This window comes from Sceloporus undulatus, chromosome 11 (assembly GCF_019175285.1).
Source record: "Sceloporus undulatus isolate JIND9_A2432 ecotype Alabama chromosome 11, SceUnd_v1.1, whole genome shotgun sequence".
Classification (NCBI taxonomy): Eukaryota; Metazoa; Chordata; class Lepidosauria; order Squamata; family Phrynosomatidae; genus Sceloporus; species Sceloporus undulatus.
Window position 1 is genome coordinate 5098626 of NC_056532.1, and position 19746 is coordinate 5118371.

Consider the following 19746-nt stretch of genomic DNA (forward strand, 5'->3'; position numbering starts at 1 on the left):
TGACTCCTCCTTGTGTTGGTAGGTTGTACAGACGGCGCTCTCTGAGACTCAGGATCCCGAAGAAGTCTCTGTTACTGTCAAGGCTTTCATGACGGCTGACCTCCCCAATGAACTCATTGAACTGTTGGAGAAAATTGTTCTTGATAACTCTGTGTTCAGTGAACACAGGTGAGCACCTGGGCTTTTCTGTCCTCTTTCCTTCTCTGGTCCCATAATAATAGAAGAGTGCAAGGCCGGGGTGTGAAGAAAATTCAAAATTCAAGCAGTTGAGTAAGATTTCCAGTGGTAAGAGATCTCTGTAGATGCCATTTGCCATGACAGGACTTGAACATAGCAAATAACTTAACTGCAGAGAAACCTTTGCAAGCTTTGCAACACGTTTGGGCAGAGCTTGGCTCTCATTGCAAAGATAGGTGAATGGGTTTTTTAAACACAGAAGATATTTAAGAATTGATTTGGTGTTGGGGGGGGATGTTGAAATTGGGAAAGCTCAGCATCTTTTGGTGAAGAAGATGATCAAACTGCATTTTAAATTGCTCTCTTGAAACCCATGTAAGATCTTTCCATCTGTCGAGAAATGCCAGAAAGAACATTTATCCCAGATCTGCCACTAGAAGTCTTTTTAACTAGAGAGAATGAGCCTAAGACACTTTTTTGTAAACCTTTTGCCCTTTTGAATGATAGTGAGTGATTGCTACCCGTTTGCTTATTTCTTTTAGGAATCTGCAGAACCTCCTCATTCTAACTGCGATCAAGGCGGACCGTACCCGTGTCATGGAGTATATCAATCGCCTGGACAACTATGATGCTCCAGATATTGCCAACATTGCTATCAGCAATGAGCTTTTCGAGGAGGCTTTTGCTATCTTCAGGAAGTTTGATGTCAACACATCAGCAGTGCAGGTAATATTGGTGGTCTATGTGTTTGAACCATGGGGAGATGCTCTTCATACAACAGAGGGAGAAAGCTGGGGTTGCTCTGTGTCCCAGTTCTGAAATTTTGACAAAGTTTCACTTCCATCCTTGCAAACATGATGGAAACAGTCAAACTTGTCACTTAACACTTTTTCTAAAAAGTCAGAAGCTGTGTCTTCACTTTGCTTACCCAAACTTCTCTTTCTTCGGAGCTTGGAGGGGTTTGCTTGTCCTTTTGTAAATCTGAGCGCAGAACAGTCACATTCTCAAACCAGCCCTTTTCTGTAGCTGATAAAGCTGGCATGAGGAGCAGCACTCTTGCATTTTACCCAGTGGTTCCCAAACTTGGGTCACCAAAAGTTGTTAGGACCTTACTTTCTAGGATTCTGGGAGGTGTAGACTAACAACTTCTTGGAAGATGGAGAAATAAGTGCTTTAATTAGACTTGCCCCAGATCTTCTCCACAGTCTCATTCAGAATACCCCATGCACTTCTGGGCTGCGCTCCATATGACACCAGCCTATGATCCTCACTCTGTTCTTCATATTATTTGGGAAGCCAACAGGATTGGTCCATAACGTGAACATTAGCATCCTCACTGAGCATGGTATCTAAAATGATTAGAGGGGGATTGAGAATTGTGTGTCTCTTACGAACCTATATGAACTTACTTGGAATGCCTTGCCTAAGGACAGTGCTTGCAATATTCTCTTCCCTGTGCTTTGTTCATTTGAGATGTACAAGCCTCTGTAACTCACTCAGTCCTAGCCATATGTTTTTAGAATTACCTCTTTGTACCATTTGCCTAAAGCCCCCCCCCCCCCAAGAACCCGATAGTATCAATGCTCACCACCCCCCTTTTTTCCTTTCCAGGTGTTGATCGAGCACATTGGAAACCTGGACCGGGCCTATGAGTTTGCCGAGCGCTGCAATGAGCCCGCCGTGTGGAGTCAGCTCGCCAAAGCTCAGCTTCAGAAAGGGATGGTCAAGGAAGCCATTGATTCCTACATCAAAGCGGATGACCCTTCTTCTTACATGGAAGTTGTTCAGGCTGCCAATGCCAGCGGTAGGGCTCTGGGACTATTCATCTCCTGCTCATATTTTTTAATAGCCTTTCTGGGCCCTTGCAAATCTAAGAGAAGAATTGCACAATGGGAATATCTTAAATTTGACATGCTTTGAAACTTTTAATCTTATAGCAGTGTTCATGATGGTGAGCACAATTGCAGTACAGTGGCTGTAGCAAAATCAGCAGCTTGCTTAGATAACAGTCTGTGCTGTTCTTCATGTTGATAGAAAGGACCTTATATAGGTGCTGTCTAAACAGCATCCAGTCATATTTTTATGGGTCAGGTGTTGTAATCCTCCCCTCCAAACTACTCTTTCCGTTTCTCTTCTTTCCGCTTTATTTTCTCCCCTTCCTGGTCTTACCAGAGCTTCTGAAAAGTTCAACCAAAATGGCCTGGAATAACTCAATATTCTGTTGAACATGAGCCGAACCCTGATGATTTCCCTCCAGTCCTGTTTGTGGGCACCTATTTTATGGGCCATTGTGGGGGACACTGGGCAGATAGGGCCAGGTGGGTCTTCGGTTTGGTTTATCAATCCTGCTTCTCTATTAGGTTTTCTCGAGTAAGAATTGCACAGAGCTGTTGGGATGATGTTGCACAAGACACTGAGAACAAGAGTAGAACAGCCCTGGAAGTGCTAATAAAAAACAACGCTGAACTTGCTCAAAAGCATGCAGAGGATAAAATTAAACCATTGGCTGTTGTGTATAGAAATCACACATGCATTTATTGCTAACCCTGAAACAACCCAGTGTTTTACTTATACCTGGGTATGGTCCTAGGCTTGTTTAGCTCTTTCTGACCCCAGCAATGCTGGGGTGGTGGCGGCAAGGTATGTCTGGAAATGGTTTTCAATCCTCATGTTGTGTTCTGCTGTGACAAATGGGAAAGATAGGAGAGCAATGGGGGAAAACTGGCTGTTGCAGCTACAGATCTTGTCAGGTTTTCACCTGGGTTGGCAAAAAGGAGCACTTAAACCTTTGCCAAGTGGGGGTGTTACTGTTGCACATGGGGAGACTTCCTCTGTTGCCTTCATAGCAAAAATGCAACAACCACCATTTTTGTTAAAGGATTCCTTTTGTTTTTGGCCTCCTTTCCTTGTTGTTTTCCTCTCCCCTTCCAGTTGGAGCTCAAAGATGGAAGGGTGAAAGAGCTCTAGCGCTCTAAACAAAATCCTTCCTTGTTCCAGCATACTATTGCTTTATTCTCTATTTAACCCCCTTTCTAAGGAAACCTCTAACTGGGAGAAGGGATTCCTCCCCCTTACTTGTTCACAGTCCCACTTTGAAACCTGTGCTGGTGATGTATGTTGTGGGTCAGATTAGTAGCCACCTTCCTCCTCCTTGCAAGGGACCCGAGTGCATGTAAAGAGCATTTATCCCATCCCAGATGTGTGGACAGACTCACTCAGTGTAAGGGCAGATGACAAAGGAGCGGATTGTTTGGCTGACCCGGTTTCCCCCCCTTCTCTCCCCAGTTTTTTTGGGAAGCCTGTGTTCCGTTCAGCAAGAATGAGCAACTGTTTGGCTCTGATAGAACTCCGCACACAGCCCAAGCCTCCGTAGGAATTAATCGGGACACTTGTGGCCCCTTTGCCAACGTCGCACATGCTGGGATGTTGTGCAAACCCTTTCCCCTCCCTGTTTTTGTTTTTGTTTTAACCAGAGGCATTTGTCATTCGGGATGCCAGTCGCATTTGAGGCTGCTTTTGAAATAATGGCTGTCAAGCTAAAGAGCCCTCTATTTCGCAGTATATGAACCGAACAACCCACAGATTGTTCACATAATGTGACCGTGAGCCTCTTTGTTTCCTTTTTTCTCTCCCTTTTTTCTCTTTTTGGTGGTGGTTGTTGTTCCTCTACCTACCTAGGAAACTGGGAAGAGCTGGTGAAGTACTTGCAGATGGCACGCAGGAAGGCCCGGGAGTCTTACGTGGAGACGGAACTGATTTTTGCTCTGGCAAAAACAAACCGTTTGGCCGAGCTGGAGGAATTCATCAATGGACCTAACAATGCCCATATTCAGCAAGTGAGTGTTTCTCTTATGGGTTTTAATGTGCGCTATCGGTGGCTTTGCTTGCCTTTGTGTTAGTCCCTCCTGCAGGGCTTGGATGGGGAAATGACAGTCCCACCCTCAAAATCTGTGTGCGCCCATGCATGCCTGTGCATCCGCTTTTAGATGCTCAGTTTAGCAGGAGGAGCAGTGCTCATTATCACAGTGATCTTGGACACAGTATACCTTTTATAAGTGTGTTGCATGGTGTCACAGCATCCCTGACAGATTGCCATCCAGCCTCTGTTTAAAGAGTGGCGGAGTTCCTTGGAGGTCTTTAAACAGAGGCTGGATGGCCATCTGTCAATAGGGATGTTTTGATTGAGAGTTCCTGCATGGCAGGGGGTTGGACTGGATGGCCCTTGTGCTCTCTTCCAACTCTACGATTCTATGATTCTAGTTGTTTGAATAGACTAGGTTTGTACCTTAGCTCAGCCACAACATTCATGAGATGATCGGGGCCAGCTTGGATGATCTTCAGCTTATTCTGCCTCTCAGGGCTGTTGGGAAGAAGAAGGACTCCTGGGAAGAAGGGTGGAAATAACAAAAACCTGAAGCTACAAACTCAGATGTAATTAGAAGTCTTAACAAGTGAACTGTAACTTTTTATAAAGTATAGTTGGTCTGTATGCATTCGAATAATGAAGCGTCTGTGCCAGCCTTCCCCAACCAGATGAGTTAGACCAGTGAAGCTTGAAAGTGGTAATTTTATGGATTGGTGTTGGTCCCTGTTGAGTTCACCAGAAAGAACAAAACAACAGTAGCTGTTGCTACTCCTGCATCGACCAGGTGTTTTGCTAGAATTAGGGTTACTCAAGAGTGGTGATCCATGGACTGGTGCCAGTCTATGAGAAATTTGTGAGTTTCCAGGTCAGAGAGAAACTGTAGTAGCTAATGGGCATAAATGTAGTACCAGTCCCTGACACATTGGGAAAATAATAATTGCTCACATCAGATAGCTTAAGAACCATTGAGTTAGACTGTAGTTCCCATCCTCCAAAGCCAGCATGGCCAGTAGTGATGCTGCCAGAGGATGAGGGTAGGATTTATATCATTTGTTCACAGTTATTTTTAAGCTGTATTTCAATGATGAAATGCTTTTAAGGCAGCCATGGAAATGTGTGAGCTCAGCAGCTGACTGTATGAAAAAGGAAGTAAACAAAATTAACATTTGGCTCCATAGGTTGGTGACCGTTGCTATGAAGAAAAGATGTATGACGCAGCCAAACTCCTCTACAACAACGTCTCCAACTTTGGCCGTTTGGCTTCCACATTGGTTCATCTTGGAGAATATCAGGCAGCTGTCGACGGGGCGCGGAAAGCCAACAGCACCCGAACCTGGAAAGAGGTGAGCTTTTCCCTGCGTATAGAATTAGTACTTATCCTTTGCATCTTAAGTGGCCTTCTGAAAGGGAACTTGGCAAATCGAGTCATATTAGAAGAAATCGCTGTACAGAACACAGTCCTGTGTAACGCAGAATAGTTATACGGACGTTGGGGCAGTTGGGAGTGCCAGCCTGTATACCTCCAATGATGTCTGTTAGAAACAGGATCCTGAATGAGGTTGGTTTCTGGTCAGATTGGCAAAGTAGTTTGGTGTCCTGGGCTGTGACCAGGGTTCAAATCACCATTGGGCCACGAATCCCACTAGGTCGCTTTGGGCCAGTCTCCCCTAGCTTGGTAGCAATGATAAAACGAGTAAGTGGAGGGAACCTCTGTTAGCTATCCTGAGCTCCTTAGAAGAAGGTTGGGATGAAAATCCAATGAAATTGATGTATTCCATTAAAAAAAATTACTTTGTGAGCTTGATAGTAATACTAGACCAGGTTTTTTTTCCTCGCTGTGCTAGATTGGGCAGGAAGGTGGCTCCAGCTTTTCCAGTTTTTCTGAACAAAACCCCTCTTTAATCTTAAACATTCCAGGTTTGCTTTGCGTGTGTGGATGGGAAAGAGTTCCGTCTGGCCCAGATGTGCGGCCTTCACATTGTCGTCCATGCAGACGAACTGGAGGAGCTCATCAACTATTATCAGGTAATGGCCAAAAGGACCCACTCTTGTACATGAAGGTGTACTTGTGGGGCTTGGCTTTGGAATGGGATGGTGGAATGAGGAGCTGCTGTTGTAATTTTAGCGTCATCTTCTCCCTCTCTCCCAAAGGACCGTGGCTATTTTGAAGAGTTGATAACCATGTTGGAAGCTGCATTGGGCCTGGAGCGTGCCCACATGGGGATGTTCACAGAATTGGCCATCCTCTACTCCAAGTTCAAGCCACAGAAGATGAGGGAGCACTTGGAGTTGTTTTGGTCACGAGTCAACATTCCTAAGGTAGCCTTTTTCTTCCATGCAGTGTCACCACTGTTTGATTTTAGGTTAATTTCCATCAGTTTGGTGGGATGGAGGGAGTGCTTTTAGAAGATATGAAGGAGGGAGTGTTGTCGGGACATTTTTTCCCCATGGAAAAATCACTGTCCAAATTATTCCGGCCTCTTTGAGGCATCACATCAGGGGGTAGTAAAAGTGTCCTCAAAGAGTTGGGCTGGCCTGTGGGGTGAACTTCCCGCACACTTGCTTAAGGGGAATACTCAATGAAACTGGTTGTGCATCAGCTGGTGGTTTCAGGGTCGAGTAGAGCAGATGTTTCATGCACCTCATCATTCTCATGTGAAATCCAGAAGCACAGTAAATAGTAGGGGATCCAGCCATACAACTCATGGAGGATGGGTCTCTAGCAGTTGTTAGCCCTGCTAGTTCAGAATGGAACGTTTCCACATTAGGCTCTTCTCATTTCCAGATGGCCAGGAGAAACGAGGAAGATTGTCTCTGGAGTTTTTCCAGATGAAGTTAGCTAGAAGCAGATGCAGGATTAGCTGGGTCTCCATCTGAGAAAAGAGAGCAGTTGGGCCGTTTCAAAACCATAATTCACAGGTGTGGCTTCTCTGGTTCCTTGTAGGTGTTACGGGCAGCAGAACAGGCCCATCTTTGGGGTGAGTTAGTCTTTCTGTATGACAAATATGAAGAATATGACAACGCCATCATCACCATGATGAACCACCCAACAGATGCCTGGAAGGAAGGGCAGTTCAAGGACATCATTACTAAGGTATCGTCTCCTGCAAGTTTTCTTCCTTCGCATTTCTGCTGGAGTGTGAAAAGTGCCTCAGTGGTTCTCTTTAGCTCATTGTCTACTGTGCATTTTGTTGAACTGTTAATTTGATTGTAAAAGATTTTCTGACCATGGGCAAGGAGTGGGCTTGGTTTTGAACCATCACTTTATCTTGCAGCTTGCATTTCCCCCCGTCGTCTGTGTCAGACGTGAAACGCGTTAAGAGGAATGTTCATAGTTTGTTGTTTTAGACAGCACTGCTTTACAGGGCCCTTTCAACATACAGCTTTTACTTGAGGGGTGTGATAATGGATCTTTCTGTTGTCTATCTTATTTTTTACTAAAAGAAAAATTGTGGAAACTTCAGTTGCTTGATGTTAAGCCTGTAGTATTTGGGCTGAGTTTTGACTGTCAAAAGCTTTAGTGTTCAGCGTGCTTTTCTCAAACTGTATGTTTGAATGAATAAATCATGTTTATTTGTCAGTAGAGTGCAAACCTGCCCTGCTGCAAAGCACAGAGTGGAGCACAGAATTCTTTTGGGCAAGAGTTAGACATTATGATGTAGTGCAGCGGTTATCACTCTTTTTACCTTTGGGACCCCCTTTACATCTACATGTGGATGTAGATCAATGTAGAAGATGAATTTTCACAGACTGCTGATATAGTGTGGTAGCCACACATGGGCAAAGAAGTGCACAGGAGGTGGGGCCGATTCACCTTGTCTTTTTCTTCTCACAGGTGGCCAACGTGGAGCTCTATTACAAAGCAATCCAGTTCTATTTGGAGTTTAAACCACTGCTGCTCAATGACTTGCTAATGGTGCTCTCTCCCCGACTTGACCATACCCGTGCGGTCAACTTCTTTAGCAAGGTAGGAACTCTTGTTGAGAGGAGAGGTTTTTCTCCACTCACTTTGTTGTAAGGAAATTTCTGAAGGTACTTGACATCACTCCTATTTAGTGTCTGGCCTTGTCAGGGAATGTAACACAGTCACCTGTATTTTGAGATGCAAAACCTGTTTCGGGCTTGCTATTTAGTTTCTTCCCACCTACTTGAGAACCTTAGTTCCTTTTGTCAAGACGTATACTGACTGTGCTTCATCTCTACCACCAGGTAAAACAGCTGCCACTGGTAAAGCCCTACTTGCGTTCAGTTCAGAACCATAATAACAAAGCCGTGAATGAATCTCTCAACAATCTCTTCATTACGGAGGAAGACTATCAGGTAGAAATTTGTTTCAGGATAAAGGGGTTTCTCTGGATACTAGACCCTGTGTCTGTCTCCCTGCATCAAATGTCTTAGTGCAAGGTTGACTTGAAGCTACCTTCTCACATGGCAGGTGGGGGAGACAAATGGGGAGCATCACCAAATCCTGGCTTAGGAGCTGGGCTGTTTTATTGGTATTAAATAAGCATTTAAAGCTGGCACATTGAGCTTCCAGGGGTACATTACCTCCTGTTTTGCTGCTAATATGGAAATTGAAGCAGCACTCTATGGTTCCAGAGTGTGCCAGAGTGTTTTCCTGCAAAACTACAGGGTTGAAAATAACAAGTGTCTCAAAAAGAAAGATAAGGAGGAAATTTGACATGCTTTTGGTGGTGAGGACAGCAGGCCCAGCAAAATGAGGGCAGGGCCACATGCCATCCACAGCCTGCATGTGGGTCCATCTCTGATTTTAAAACATTGACTATATCTTTCTGCCTCCCTCAGGCTCTCAGGACATCGATAGATGCCTACGACAACTTTGACAACATTTCCCTTGCTCAGCGCCTGGAGAAGCATGAACTGATCGAGTTTAGGAGGATCGCTGCATATCTTTTCAAAGGCAACAACCGCTGGAAACAAAGTGTGGAACTCTGCAAGAAAGACAGGCTATACAAGGTAGCGGAGGAAAAGGGTTTGTGTAGCCTTCACACTGAGTGGTTAAGGAGCTGCCCTCACATCAAAGACAGCAGACACTCGGGGAGTTGAGAGTGGGTACCATGTCTTTTCTTAATTTTTGGTGCATAGTTTTCCCAATTAGGAGATTCATACTTTCAACCTCAATCCCCACACTTCCATGCACTGCTTATTTTCCTTCCCATTCTCCCCTTGCTCTCTAAGGCCTGACCTAGACAAGTGGAGTAACAACATATACCTTTTCTCTAGCATCTCCTTCCCTGTTTCCTTTCCCTTCCAGGATGCTATGCAGTATGCTTCAGAGTCCAAAGACACAGAGTTGGCGGAGGAGCTGTTGCAGTGGTTCCTGCAGGAAGGCAAGAGGGAGTGTTTTGGAGCCTGCCTCTTCACTTGCTATGACCTTCTCCGGCCGGATGTTGTCTTGGAAACTGCCTGGAGGCACAACATCATGGACTTCGCCATGCCCTACTTCATCCAGGTCATGAAGGAGTACTTGACCAAGGTAAGGGCTGGCAATTCCCTTTAGGGCGTCCAAGGCCTCCCTGCTAGTGGCTTGCTGTGCCATTCTTCTTCAAACCACAGCAGTTGCGTTACGTTGCTACTAACACCCACGTGACCTTAATTCGAACGTCTGTCTCTGTCCCCATCAGCTGCTCCTTGTTTCTTCTGAGACTGCTTTCAGATCAGGCTGTCATTGGGACTTCTGTGAATAATAGTGTTGTGACACGGACAGCATGGTGTCCAGTTTCTTACCTTGTTTTCCACTGCCGTGACAGGAGCACACATTTTGATCTGTGACCTTTAAAGGGAGGTGCTTTTAGGAACGTAGGTCTAGCAGGACCAAGTTGTGCCCAGTATAATCTGAAGCTTTGTCTAAGAGTAGTAGATTGGGAAGGTTCATTCCTGAGACAAAACCTTTAAAAATAGCCATCTCTTTACTGCATCCCCTTGTCTTGGCAGTTGCTGTGATGTCAGTAGCTAATAGTCAGCATCCTCCCTGTGGGAACCAACATTTCAGAGCTGAAGTCCTTAGAAAAAGACAGGTTTCTATCTAATGTGGATCATTTAGTGTCATTCAGACGCTTGTTGTAACAATTTTGACAACAGTGGGGGATGTCTAACCATTAGTATTACTGTCTCCCTTACCCAGTTGGCTCATTTCTAGTTGGTCTTGCTATAAAAAGCCTTGTCATGTACTATAGTGCATCTCACGTTATCTGATGTGAGGGACTGGCAGCTATCCCCCCCTCCATATGTACCAGGGACCAGACCCATATTTGTGCCCACTGGCTACAATCATTTATATATGTGATGGAAACTCTTCAAGAAATACCAACCAATGGCTCAGAGACTGGCACCAGTCCAGGGACTGCCACTTTTAGAGTGGTACTGATCTACCGGACTGATCTCAGATGATGCCTTCAGGAAGCCTATAACCCATGCTCACCACTTCCACCTTGTTTGTGATAGCGTTTGTCTTTGAGGCAGTCGAAGGGCTTCACGCAATCCGAGTAACCTGTCAGGTTTCGGAAGTGTGAAGAAGGCCTTCGCTTCTGGAAGAAAGCCTTTGCGGCTGTGGCGAAGGTGGAACTGGACCTTCACAGTACTGATATGGTACTGTGTTTCTTGCATTCGCCATGTTGGTGACTGTCAGTACTGGGGAGTTCTCAGGTTGAAAGTCACTTGCAGTTTAATGACATTCGTTTTTAGCCGATCCGCAGTATTCTGCATGATATACTTTTATGATTTCAATATATTCAGTCAGCCCTGGATTATAATAATGACCTGATTTGGCCTTTTAGCAGCTGGTAGCATCCATTTGGGACTTAACATTTCCTCCTTCCCTTACTCTTGATTCAAAAAATGCTCAATAATGGAGTTTGGTGGTGTTTTTTTGTCCTCTAAGCTGCACCTTCTGAATTCCTTTGCAGGTTGATACAATAAAGGAAAAGGTGAAAGTTGATTCTTTCCATCTTTAAGTCTGGAGGCCTAAGTCTAAGGATATCTGCATGAGTTTTTTTTCTCTCTCTCTCCTTCCTACCTTTACTACACTGCTGCTACTTGCTTTCTGCCCGCCCGCCCCTGACCAAACTCTCACTAAAGCCTCTGCAAGTTAAAACCATAGTCTTAGCTCTAGGACCAAAAAGTAGACACTAATTGGCTAATATACTATACTCTCCAGGAAGGTCGGAAGAGGTCAGTTGGATCACAGTTTGAAGAGAGGCTCTGAAACGTTTAAACTTTGTCCCCAAGAGATGCCAAAGTAATCGCTTGACGGACTGTTTTGCTGTCCTTTAACAGCAAATCCCCCTCCTTCCCCAAAAGAAATGTGCAGCGGGGCAGCAATTTGGTTTTTCGCTTCACGTTTTTGGTTTCCTCCCTGGAGAAGACTGTGATCCAGTACTTGATCTCTCAAGTCTTACTAATGCGTCTCGCTGACAGTAGGAAAAGCCAAAAAAAACCCCAACTCACTAGCTGCTTAAGGACTCTTCCGACGCATTTCAGCACACGACAGGTTCTTAAAGGTTCTAGCTGGCTGTTTTGTCCGCTTCCCTAACCGAAGCCAGTTTCTTATTCTAGGATCTTGTGGTTAATTCCACGCACGAAACCAACATTTTAAAAAACCCAGAAAGTTCTGGCATTTCGCTTGAGCCAAGATGGGCTGCAGAAAGACCCTTGGCTCCCAAATGAAAAATGAGGGTTCGTGGACGTTTGGCTGCGACAATGCTCAGCCTTTGGTTTGCAGATTTGGTCCCCGATTCCCTCCAAAGCCACGGGAGTCAGACCCGAACCTGGACTCTGTTTTAAATCTCAAAGCCGTCCCCGAAGTCCTTCAGCAGCTAGTCAGTCCAGACAGTACAAGTGTGGTGTGAAAAAAAGGTAAAAAGAACTGCAGTGTTTGCTTTCTTGAACTGAGCATGTCCGACGGTCATTGTGATGAACATCTCACTTTTCCCTGAAGCTGCAAAGCATTGCCTTGGGGAGGGGAGGGGAGATGGGGCTGCTGCGTGCCGTGAATTTTGGGGACGGGGGAGGACCGGGGCGGGGAGCCTGTCTGGGCGCCATCTTTCAACCTCACCCCTTGCTTCAGTTCTTTTGCCTTTTTTCCATGCACCTCTAGCACCGACAACAAAAAAAATTACAACATTGACTGCATGTGGTTTCTCTTTTTGTTTTACTTTTCCCCCCCTCCTCTTTGCAGCTTATAGCAGTCTCCGTGGAAAAGCCTTTTTTAAAAAGAACAAAATATACAGTTGCGTGCGCTTAACAAGCCTGTCGGCAGGGCATCAAACGGTGTGGTTTAAGGAAAAAAGCAACTTCTCTTGGCCTCCCTCTTTCAAAAACAAGCTTGCATTCATTAATGGAATTGTTTCTTATGAGCCACCTAAACATAATTATTGTAAAACCCTGACACTGGCAGTTTTAAAAACGGCCTGGTCTGGAAGCTCGGCCAGCCCTGTGGCGACTTCCCTCTTTGCTTAGCTTACACTCCTCTGTCTGGATCTCTGCTTCAGCGCCTCAAAGACTGAGCTCTTCTGGTTCTTCCGCACCGCAAGCTGCTGTCCAGCACAAGCACTAAATCATACATAATCTGTCCCCCCGCCCCCAAATCTCCAAACAGACTGGGAGGGCTTTGCAAAGGGTGGGTGGGATATGGCGACTTGCTGGTGTGTTAACTGATCTCTTCGGTTTGGGAGCTTTGTTTGGAAATGAGATGCCGAAGCCACCACTGAGTGGTTTTGAAGGACCAGCATTGCTGACTTGGTCCAGAGAGGGTTCCATCTAGCAATACTTCCACTTGCACAGACACCAAGGCTTCATCCACACTGTTTGACACTACTTTAACTGCCGTGGTGCCATGCCATGGAGTCTAGGAACTGGGGTTTCGTGAGACATTTAGATTTCTCTGTCCGAGAGCCCTGGCGCCACAACAAACTACAATGCTCATGATTCCATAGCTTTGAGCCATGGCAGTCAAAACGGTGCCAAACTGCACTGGTTTCCGCAGTGCGGACGAAGCCAAAAATGCCCGTTCCTAGCCAGATTGGGCTCCTTATACCCGAGTAACCTCCAAAAGGTGTGTATCACAGGAGATAACATGTCTCCTCCCATTTATGCAAGACTGGTGTGTCTGTAGCATATCAGCTATTGGAGGTTTTTGCAGTGGTCCTCGAACGCTAAATATTTTCTTATTAAGTGTTTCTCCGGACATCTCCACTTGGCCTGGGATTAGTCAAGGACAGAGGGAGAAAACTATTGCTGAGAAGTGTGGATTTTTCTGTCCTTTAGCACCCTGTAATGCAGTGTTATATACCCTCCTAGTGTACAAAAGGCAACTTTCGATTCTGGATTATATGTTCACAAATTTGTGAGGAACCTTAGGTACGAATAGCAAGCTGGTATCCTCTTAAATGAAACCATGCCAGTAAAGCGGATGCTTTAAAAAAAACCAACAACATGTTTAATTTAGGTCTGGGAAGACCAGAGCTTGAAACCTTGGTGTGGTTTCAGAATCGGTCATTCACATTTGGCAGGACTTCACAGTACGCCCCAGACCTTCTCCCTTCAACCAAATCAAGGTACCTTTACCAGAAGTATTCAGTGACAGGTAGCAGGAGTTAGCCTTCAAGGTGTAGCAAAGTGGTTGGATGGCCGTGACAAATTCTCCAAAGCTATGCTCTTGGGTGTGACAGTTTGGTAGTATGAGTTGGCTCCGTGTGTGACCTGAGTACCATCTTTCCAGGATGGTTTACCTTGCAAGGTCAAAGCTAGGCTCAGGCAACTCACAAATGGCTTGAAACCACTCAGTGGTCGATGCCAGAGGTCCCGTTCCATCTGTACTGAACTTCTTGGAAGGTCTTTCTCCCAACATGCCTGTGTAGCAGTCCTGCCTTGAACCCCTTCCCAAGGTCTCATTTTGTCAGTTGTCTCCTTTTGACTGCGTTTCATGCCCGTTGAAGGCTTTTCCACTTCTCTGCCAGAAAACCATAATAGGATTTGGAGCAAAGTTATGGTGCTGCTTGACCTGATTTCTAGGGTGGTTCTGTCTTCCTAGGTGGACAAGCTAGATGCCTCTGAATCCCTGAGGAAAGAGGAAGAGCAAGCGACGGAGACGCAGCCCATCGTTTATGGTAATGGCATGTGACACGCCATGTGATGGATACTCTTGTGGGCGGAGGACATTTTGCCAGCATCTGTGGCTGGCATCTTCAAAGAATCTCTGAAGATATGCCAGCCACAGATGCTGGCGAAACATCAGGAACTAACTCTTCTAGAACATGGACGCATAATCCCAAAAAACCCACAAAGAACTATGGATGCCGGCTATGAAAGCCTTCAACTTCACGTTGATAAAGAGATGTCTACTCATGTACAAGTGAGCCACATAGTGGCTTCAGCGTTGTCCTAGGAAACTCTGAGATCTGTTTAGCCATTGAAACCTGCTGGGGACCTTGCGCAAATCACATTCTCTGTCCAAGAGTAAGGCTAATGTCAAACCTATTCTGAATTAAATCTTGCTGAGAAAAGCCTAGGGCATGGTTGCCATAAGTCCAAGTCAATGTGAACGCACATACAGTCAGCCCTCCTCATCCACCGATTTTTTATCCACAGATTGAAAATACTTTAAGAATACTGTACATACTCGACTATAAGTCAACCTCATGTGTAAGTCGAGGGCAGGTTCTGGGGCCGAAATTATGGACTTTTGATATGACCCATGGATAAGTCGAGGGTAAAACTTAGGGGCATATAGCAAAGCATCTAAAGGATGAAGCAAAGCAAAACAGTGTCAAGGAACTCACAAAATTCCAGCAGACTTTCTGCTTAGTCTTAAGGCTGGATGGATCAGAGAGTAGAGATGGACAGTGCTTCCAGGACAGATTATATAAAGAAGGGATGGTTCCTTCTTTTAAATAAGCGTCAAGATACAGTACTTGCATTGACCCATGGATAAGTCAACGCAAGTATTTTTTGGGTCAATTTTTTGACCTAGGTTTCTAGACTTATACATGAGTATATACAGTATACAAATTCCCACAGGCAAACCTTGGTTTTGCCCTTATCTAAGGGATACCATTTTACCATATATATAACTTTATTACGGCCATTTGGCCAGCACAATTTTACTATGCCATTATGTTTAATGGGACTTGAGTACCCATGGATTTTGCTATCTGCGGGGGGTCTTAGACCTAAACCCCAGCGGATACCATGACTCCCCTGTAATAGCAAACTCACCAACTTGTGGCTATTGAGACAAGTCTATGTAACCGCATGAAGGCGTTTTCCCTAACCGCTTGCTGTTCCTCTCCTCCTAGGTCAACCCCAGCTCATGTTGACGGCCGGACCCAGCGTCGCGGTCCCCCCGCAAGCACCTTTCGGCTATGGCTACACCGCCGCACCTCCCTATGGGCAACCTCAGCCTGGTTTTGGGTACACCATGTAAGGAAGCAAGTCTGGAGGTCAGCACCATACTGTTGAAGCTCCACCGTCCCTCCCACTTCAGTTCAACAGGGAAAAAGCCTCATGTCCTTGCAACCTTTATTTTATGAAGGACTGTGTTTTTCATTTGTCCCCGTGTCCCACCCCCCACAAGTTCTCTGGATCCCACTTAACGCTTAACCCTTTTTTTCACATTCCATGTCACTTAGGACTTTCCCCCCCATCCCTCCATCCAACAGGAATAGTTTTAAATGTTCAAGTTGGCTTTCTCTTCTTATTTTCCCCCCCCGGCAAGACTGCTTCTCGACCTTTAAACCCGGTCTTGTGACTCTTCCGGATTTGCACTCTCGTAATGTTTAAACTCTTTTTCTCGATTCTCTTTTTAAGTTCAGTGTATGTGAGCAGCTTACAGATATGTACCGTCTCTATCTAAACAATGCATTTTAAAAGTTTCATTGTATATTCCGAAAGGGGAACGGGGCGGAAAGCTGTATGCTATAGAAAAGAGAGGATTTGTCGGCGGGAGTCGAAACACTAATAGGCATATCCTTGCCCTTACCTCCCCATTTGGATTGCTTAGCTCTTAAATGAAAAAGATCTTTAAACGACGCATACAGACAAACCTTTCCCGAACCTTACAAACGGCGAACCTAGTAGAATTTTTTCCCCCGTCTTATTAACCTATGGAGGTTTCCGGTTAGTTGTAGACAAAGAAATTGCAAGTGTTTGCTCACTCCGTATGTAATAAACAGGTGACCCTTCCGTTGTGCTACTGTACCCTGTGCTTTTTCTTGTGGGGACCATTTTTTAAAGCATTTCTTTTTTTCCATTGAGGAACAAGAGGGAGCACCACGGATCCAACCTTGCGTGTTATCCGACTAATAACCTTTGCCCTGAGGGTTTTTTTTGTGTGTGTGTGTGTATTGTTGGGTATTGTGTTCGAGAAGACTTTTCCTTGAGTGTACAGAATTGAGAGACAGACAGAGAGAGAGAAATTTAAAAGGAAAGAAAAACACACACAAGAGGTCGGTGGGGAGGAGGAGGAGGAGGAGGAGGAGGAACCCAATTGCTGTTCGGTTTATTTTGTTTGTGCAATTTAAAAAATGACTCTAATTGGGAAATAAATAAATTACTGGACTGTGGACATTACTCTTATGGTAGTTTTTCCAGTATGTTTCTCTCTTCAGGCTCCTTTACCATGGCGTCGAAACGGCACAAGGCTGGACCGCGCTCTTCAGGTCAAAAGGGGGAGGGATCGGCCGCTTTAGCAAAAGACCAAAATCGTTGGCGGGTGACTTGCGCTAAAGAGAGAGAAAGATGACTTGCAATGTATGTGAGAAATAAATGCTTGGGACTAAATGACTGGATGGGGAGAAAGAGAGAAAGAAAGAGAGAGAGAGATGATGGCACTTTTCTAGTTTGGAGACAGTTACCTTCTGCCCAGGTGAAGAGCGAAACAAACAAACCTCTTTAGGGTTGTAGTTCTGAGTGTTTCCCGTTTTAAAAACCTTTAAATAAATAAAAGATCATGTTATAGGTATGTTAAGTTGCCTTAATATATTTAGCTTCGAAATAAAAACGACTTCAATGTTCAATGCTGCTTGGAATTACTGTCATGTTTATACAGGCAAAGGACGCCCGCTTGCCGGAGCAAAGGGCCCAGCTTGCGTGAAAGACAGCCCACGTTGTGTAGCGCATGGTCCTTACCTGTCAGTGTGCACTACAGGGGCGAAGAGGGCTGTGTGCATGACCACACTCATTCACAACCACTCTGGTTTATTTTATCGGCAGCCAAAGTGTCACCGAAGGGTGAGTTCTTTCATGGCCTGTTTGTGGATGTCCCCCAAGGCATCTCCTGGGATGGGAGACGGGTGCGTTGATAGAAGAGCAGCTTTTCCGTTTTCATCAAGGTATGTCTTTTAGAGCCAGCATGGTTTGAGTGTCGGACTGTATCTCCAGCGACCAGGGTTCGAATCCCACCATGGCCATGTCAACCTATGTATGACTCTTAAGCTTTAGGGGATTTGGGAATGGTTTGATTTCTTGCATCGGGCCGAGCTTGCAGAGCTTTAAAAAAGGCACCCTGACTTGGAGGATGATCCTGGGGGGCAAGTGACACAGTCTCAGCCTCAGAGGATGGCAATGGCAAACCCCAACTGAAGAAACGTACCAAGAGAACAAACACCACGTTAGGCTCGCTTTGAAATGACTTGAAAGCACACATCATATTTGGAAGAAGAGACATTTCCGTCCCATAGGCACCATTCAAAATGGCTAGTTGGATTTGGGGGAGAGTTGGGTTTGAATTCCTCTGGTACTGTCAAGTCTGTAATGTCACCATCGCAACTTTACTTAGCCAGTATAAAAGAAGCTGGGAATGCTAACCTAAACCCTACAAACGGGGCGTTTTCTTCATCTGGTAAAGTTTATACAGTGCCTATAACCACAAAAGCCCTCAGTATAGTTCTGCAGATATTAAAACAAAAACAGGATCCAGTTAGGAACCTTATACTGTACCATTAATGGGTAAAAAAGCCGCCAGAGGGCAGCACTGGTTTACACATGGAAGGTAAGTTGCAAATACAGCAGGACACTTCTGTTGCAGGTGGTTGCATCAGTTGCTTTCTTGCCGAAGCATTTCAAATAGCAGTTGTTGCTAATAGGAATTGTTTGGAAGCCATCTGGTTCTCATTCCCTTGTGTGCCCCACATTAGGAGCTAGTCGCATTGTTTTGAATTGTGTGGCAGTTCACATTAATGCCATTCCTACACATGCACCCTCTTCCATGATCTTTTAAGGGAACTTGTATCTTTCAAGTGTTGAGTGGGTTGTTAAATGGCAGGGAAGAAGCCTATATTCATGGCTGAGTAGGAATAAGAGAGCTCTCTGGATGTTCAACCCCATAAGTGAGAAATCCTTCCAAGCGGTGAGATACCTTTCAGTCCAATGTCAAAATTCAGTTTCAGAGACATTGTGTGCCTTCGAGATATTTCTGACTTAGGGGAGATCCTATCATGGGGCCTTCTTTGTCCAGAGGGTTTGCCATGGGTTACCACTGAGGCTGAGAGAGTATGACTTGCCCAAAGTTAGCCAGCGAGTTTTCCACGGCTAAGTAAGGATTCAAACCCAGGTCTCCTAAAATCTACCCAAACACTCAAGCCACTATATCTCGCTGCTTAGGGAGGAAGAGAATACCATCCTCCACAACAATCGAACACACACAAACTGATGTAGACTGGAGGTAACACTTGCATGTCACCAAGAAGATGCCAGCCTTATGGGCACGAGACAACTTTCTTCTGAGTAAACGCATGCAGATTGGTTTGCACCTATAGGAAATGATTGATGCCTGTCCCATATACTCTGGGAATAGATCAAGAACATAGACATAGACATTGGCCTGATACAGACAGGCCAAAATAAAGCTGGTTCAAGTCACTTTGCAAGTATGCTGTTTAAATTATACATGCATCCTGAAGCCGCACCAAAGCCATGCTCCAGTCCTAAGGACTGGAGTGCAGCTTTGGTGCAGCTTCCATACTCTTGGGACGCATGCATCATTGAAACACCATACCTCCAAAGTGAACTGAAGCAGCTTTATTTTGGCCTGTCTGTATAGGGCCATTGTTGAGGGCACTGTATCCAGCCATATTTTGATTTATGCGCTGATTAAACATGGAATAGGTCCATAATTCATTATAAAACCATGCTTCAAGTTTTAGGGTCTCCAGGGAAAGGCCTTCTCAAGTTATATATAACTAAATACAAAATAATATAGATTACATATCTCCAGTGGCTGCTCTTCACTCTCTCTAGATCGGCGATTCCCAAACTTTGGTCCTCCAGACATTTTCGACTTCAGCTCCTAGAAACCCCAGCCAGCTTAGCCCTTAGGAATTTGGGGAGCTGGAGTCTAAAATAATCTGGTGAACCAAAGTTTAGGGTATTGCTGCTTTAGATACTGTTTGGCTGCAAGACTCCCCCGGCAAAGGTGAGGAATTATGGGAGCTGTAGTCCAATACCTAGAGCCATGCAAGTACACTTGGCCCTTCGCGTTTGCGGCCTTTGTTATCCACGGATCTGATCAATATGTTCTCTAGCCATCTCTAGGTCCTTTGGAGAAACTCTGCCAAAGGTTGACCATAGAGTTGCACCGGAGGACCTAAAGGTTCCTAGAGACCCTCGGGTTAAAGAAGTAGCTTGTTCATTTGCGGCTTTGGTCAGGGGGGTCCTGTGCCCCTAACCCCAGCGAACGTGGAGGGAAA

At 45.3% G+C, this 19746-nt stretch overlaps 1 protein-coding gene across 2 annotated transcripts in view; it reads left to right on the plus strand.

Moving 5' to 3' along the window:
- CLTC (clathrin heavy chain) overlaps nt 1-17081 on the plus strand; it is a 59402-nt gene extending 42321 nt beyond the window's left edge. The window contains exons 19-32 of one of the 2 annotated variants that reach the window (XM_042442399.1): nt 23-168; nt 720-903; nt 1789-1981; nt 3856-4013; nt 5221-5385; nt 5960-6067; nt 6194-6361; nt 6987-7136; nt 7878-8009; nt 8252-8362; nt 8849-9019; nt 9318-9539; nt 14094-14169; nt 15358-17081. In XM_042442399.1, coding sequence (XP_042298333.1) covers nt 23-168; nt 720-903; nt 1789-1981; nt 3856-4013; nt 5221-5385; nt 5960-6067; nt 6194-6361; nt 6987-7136; nt 7878-8009; nt 8252-8362; nt 8849-9019; nt 9318-9539; nt 14094-14169; nt 15358-15485 — 2112 coding nt within the window. In that variant the 3' untranslated portion in view covers nt 15486-17081. Of the gene's footprint in view, nt 1-22; nt 169-719; nt 904-1788; nt 1982-3855; nt 4014-5220; nt 5386-5959; nt 6068-6193; nt 6362-6986; nt 7137-7877; nt 8010-8251; nt 8363-8848; nt 9020-9317; nt 9540-10968; nt 12006-14093; nt 14170-15357 lie in introns of those variants that run through there. The other variant, XM_042442400.1, reaches the window with a different exon arrangement.
- The last annotated feature ends 2665 nt before the right edge of the window (nt 17082-19746 follow it).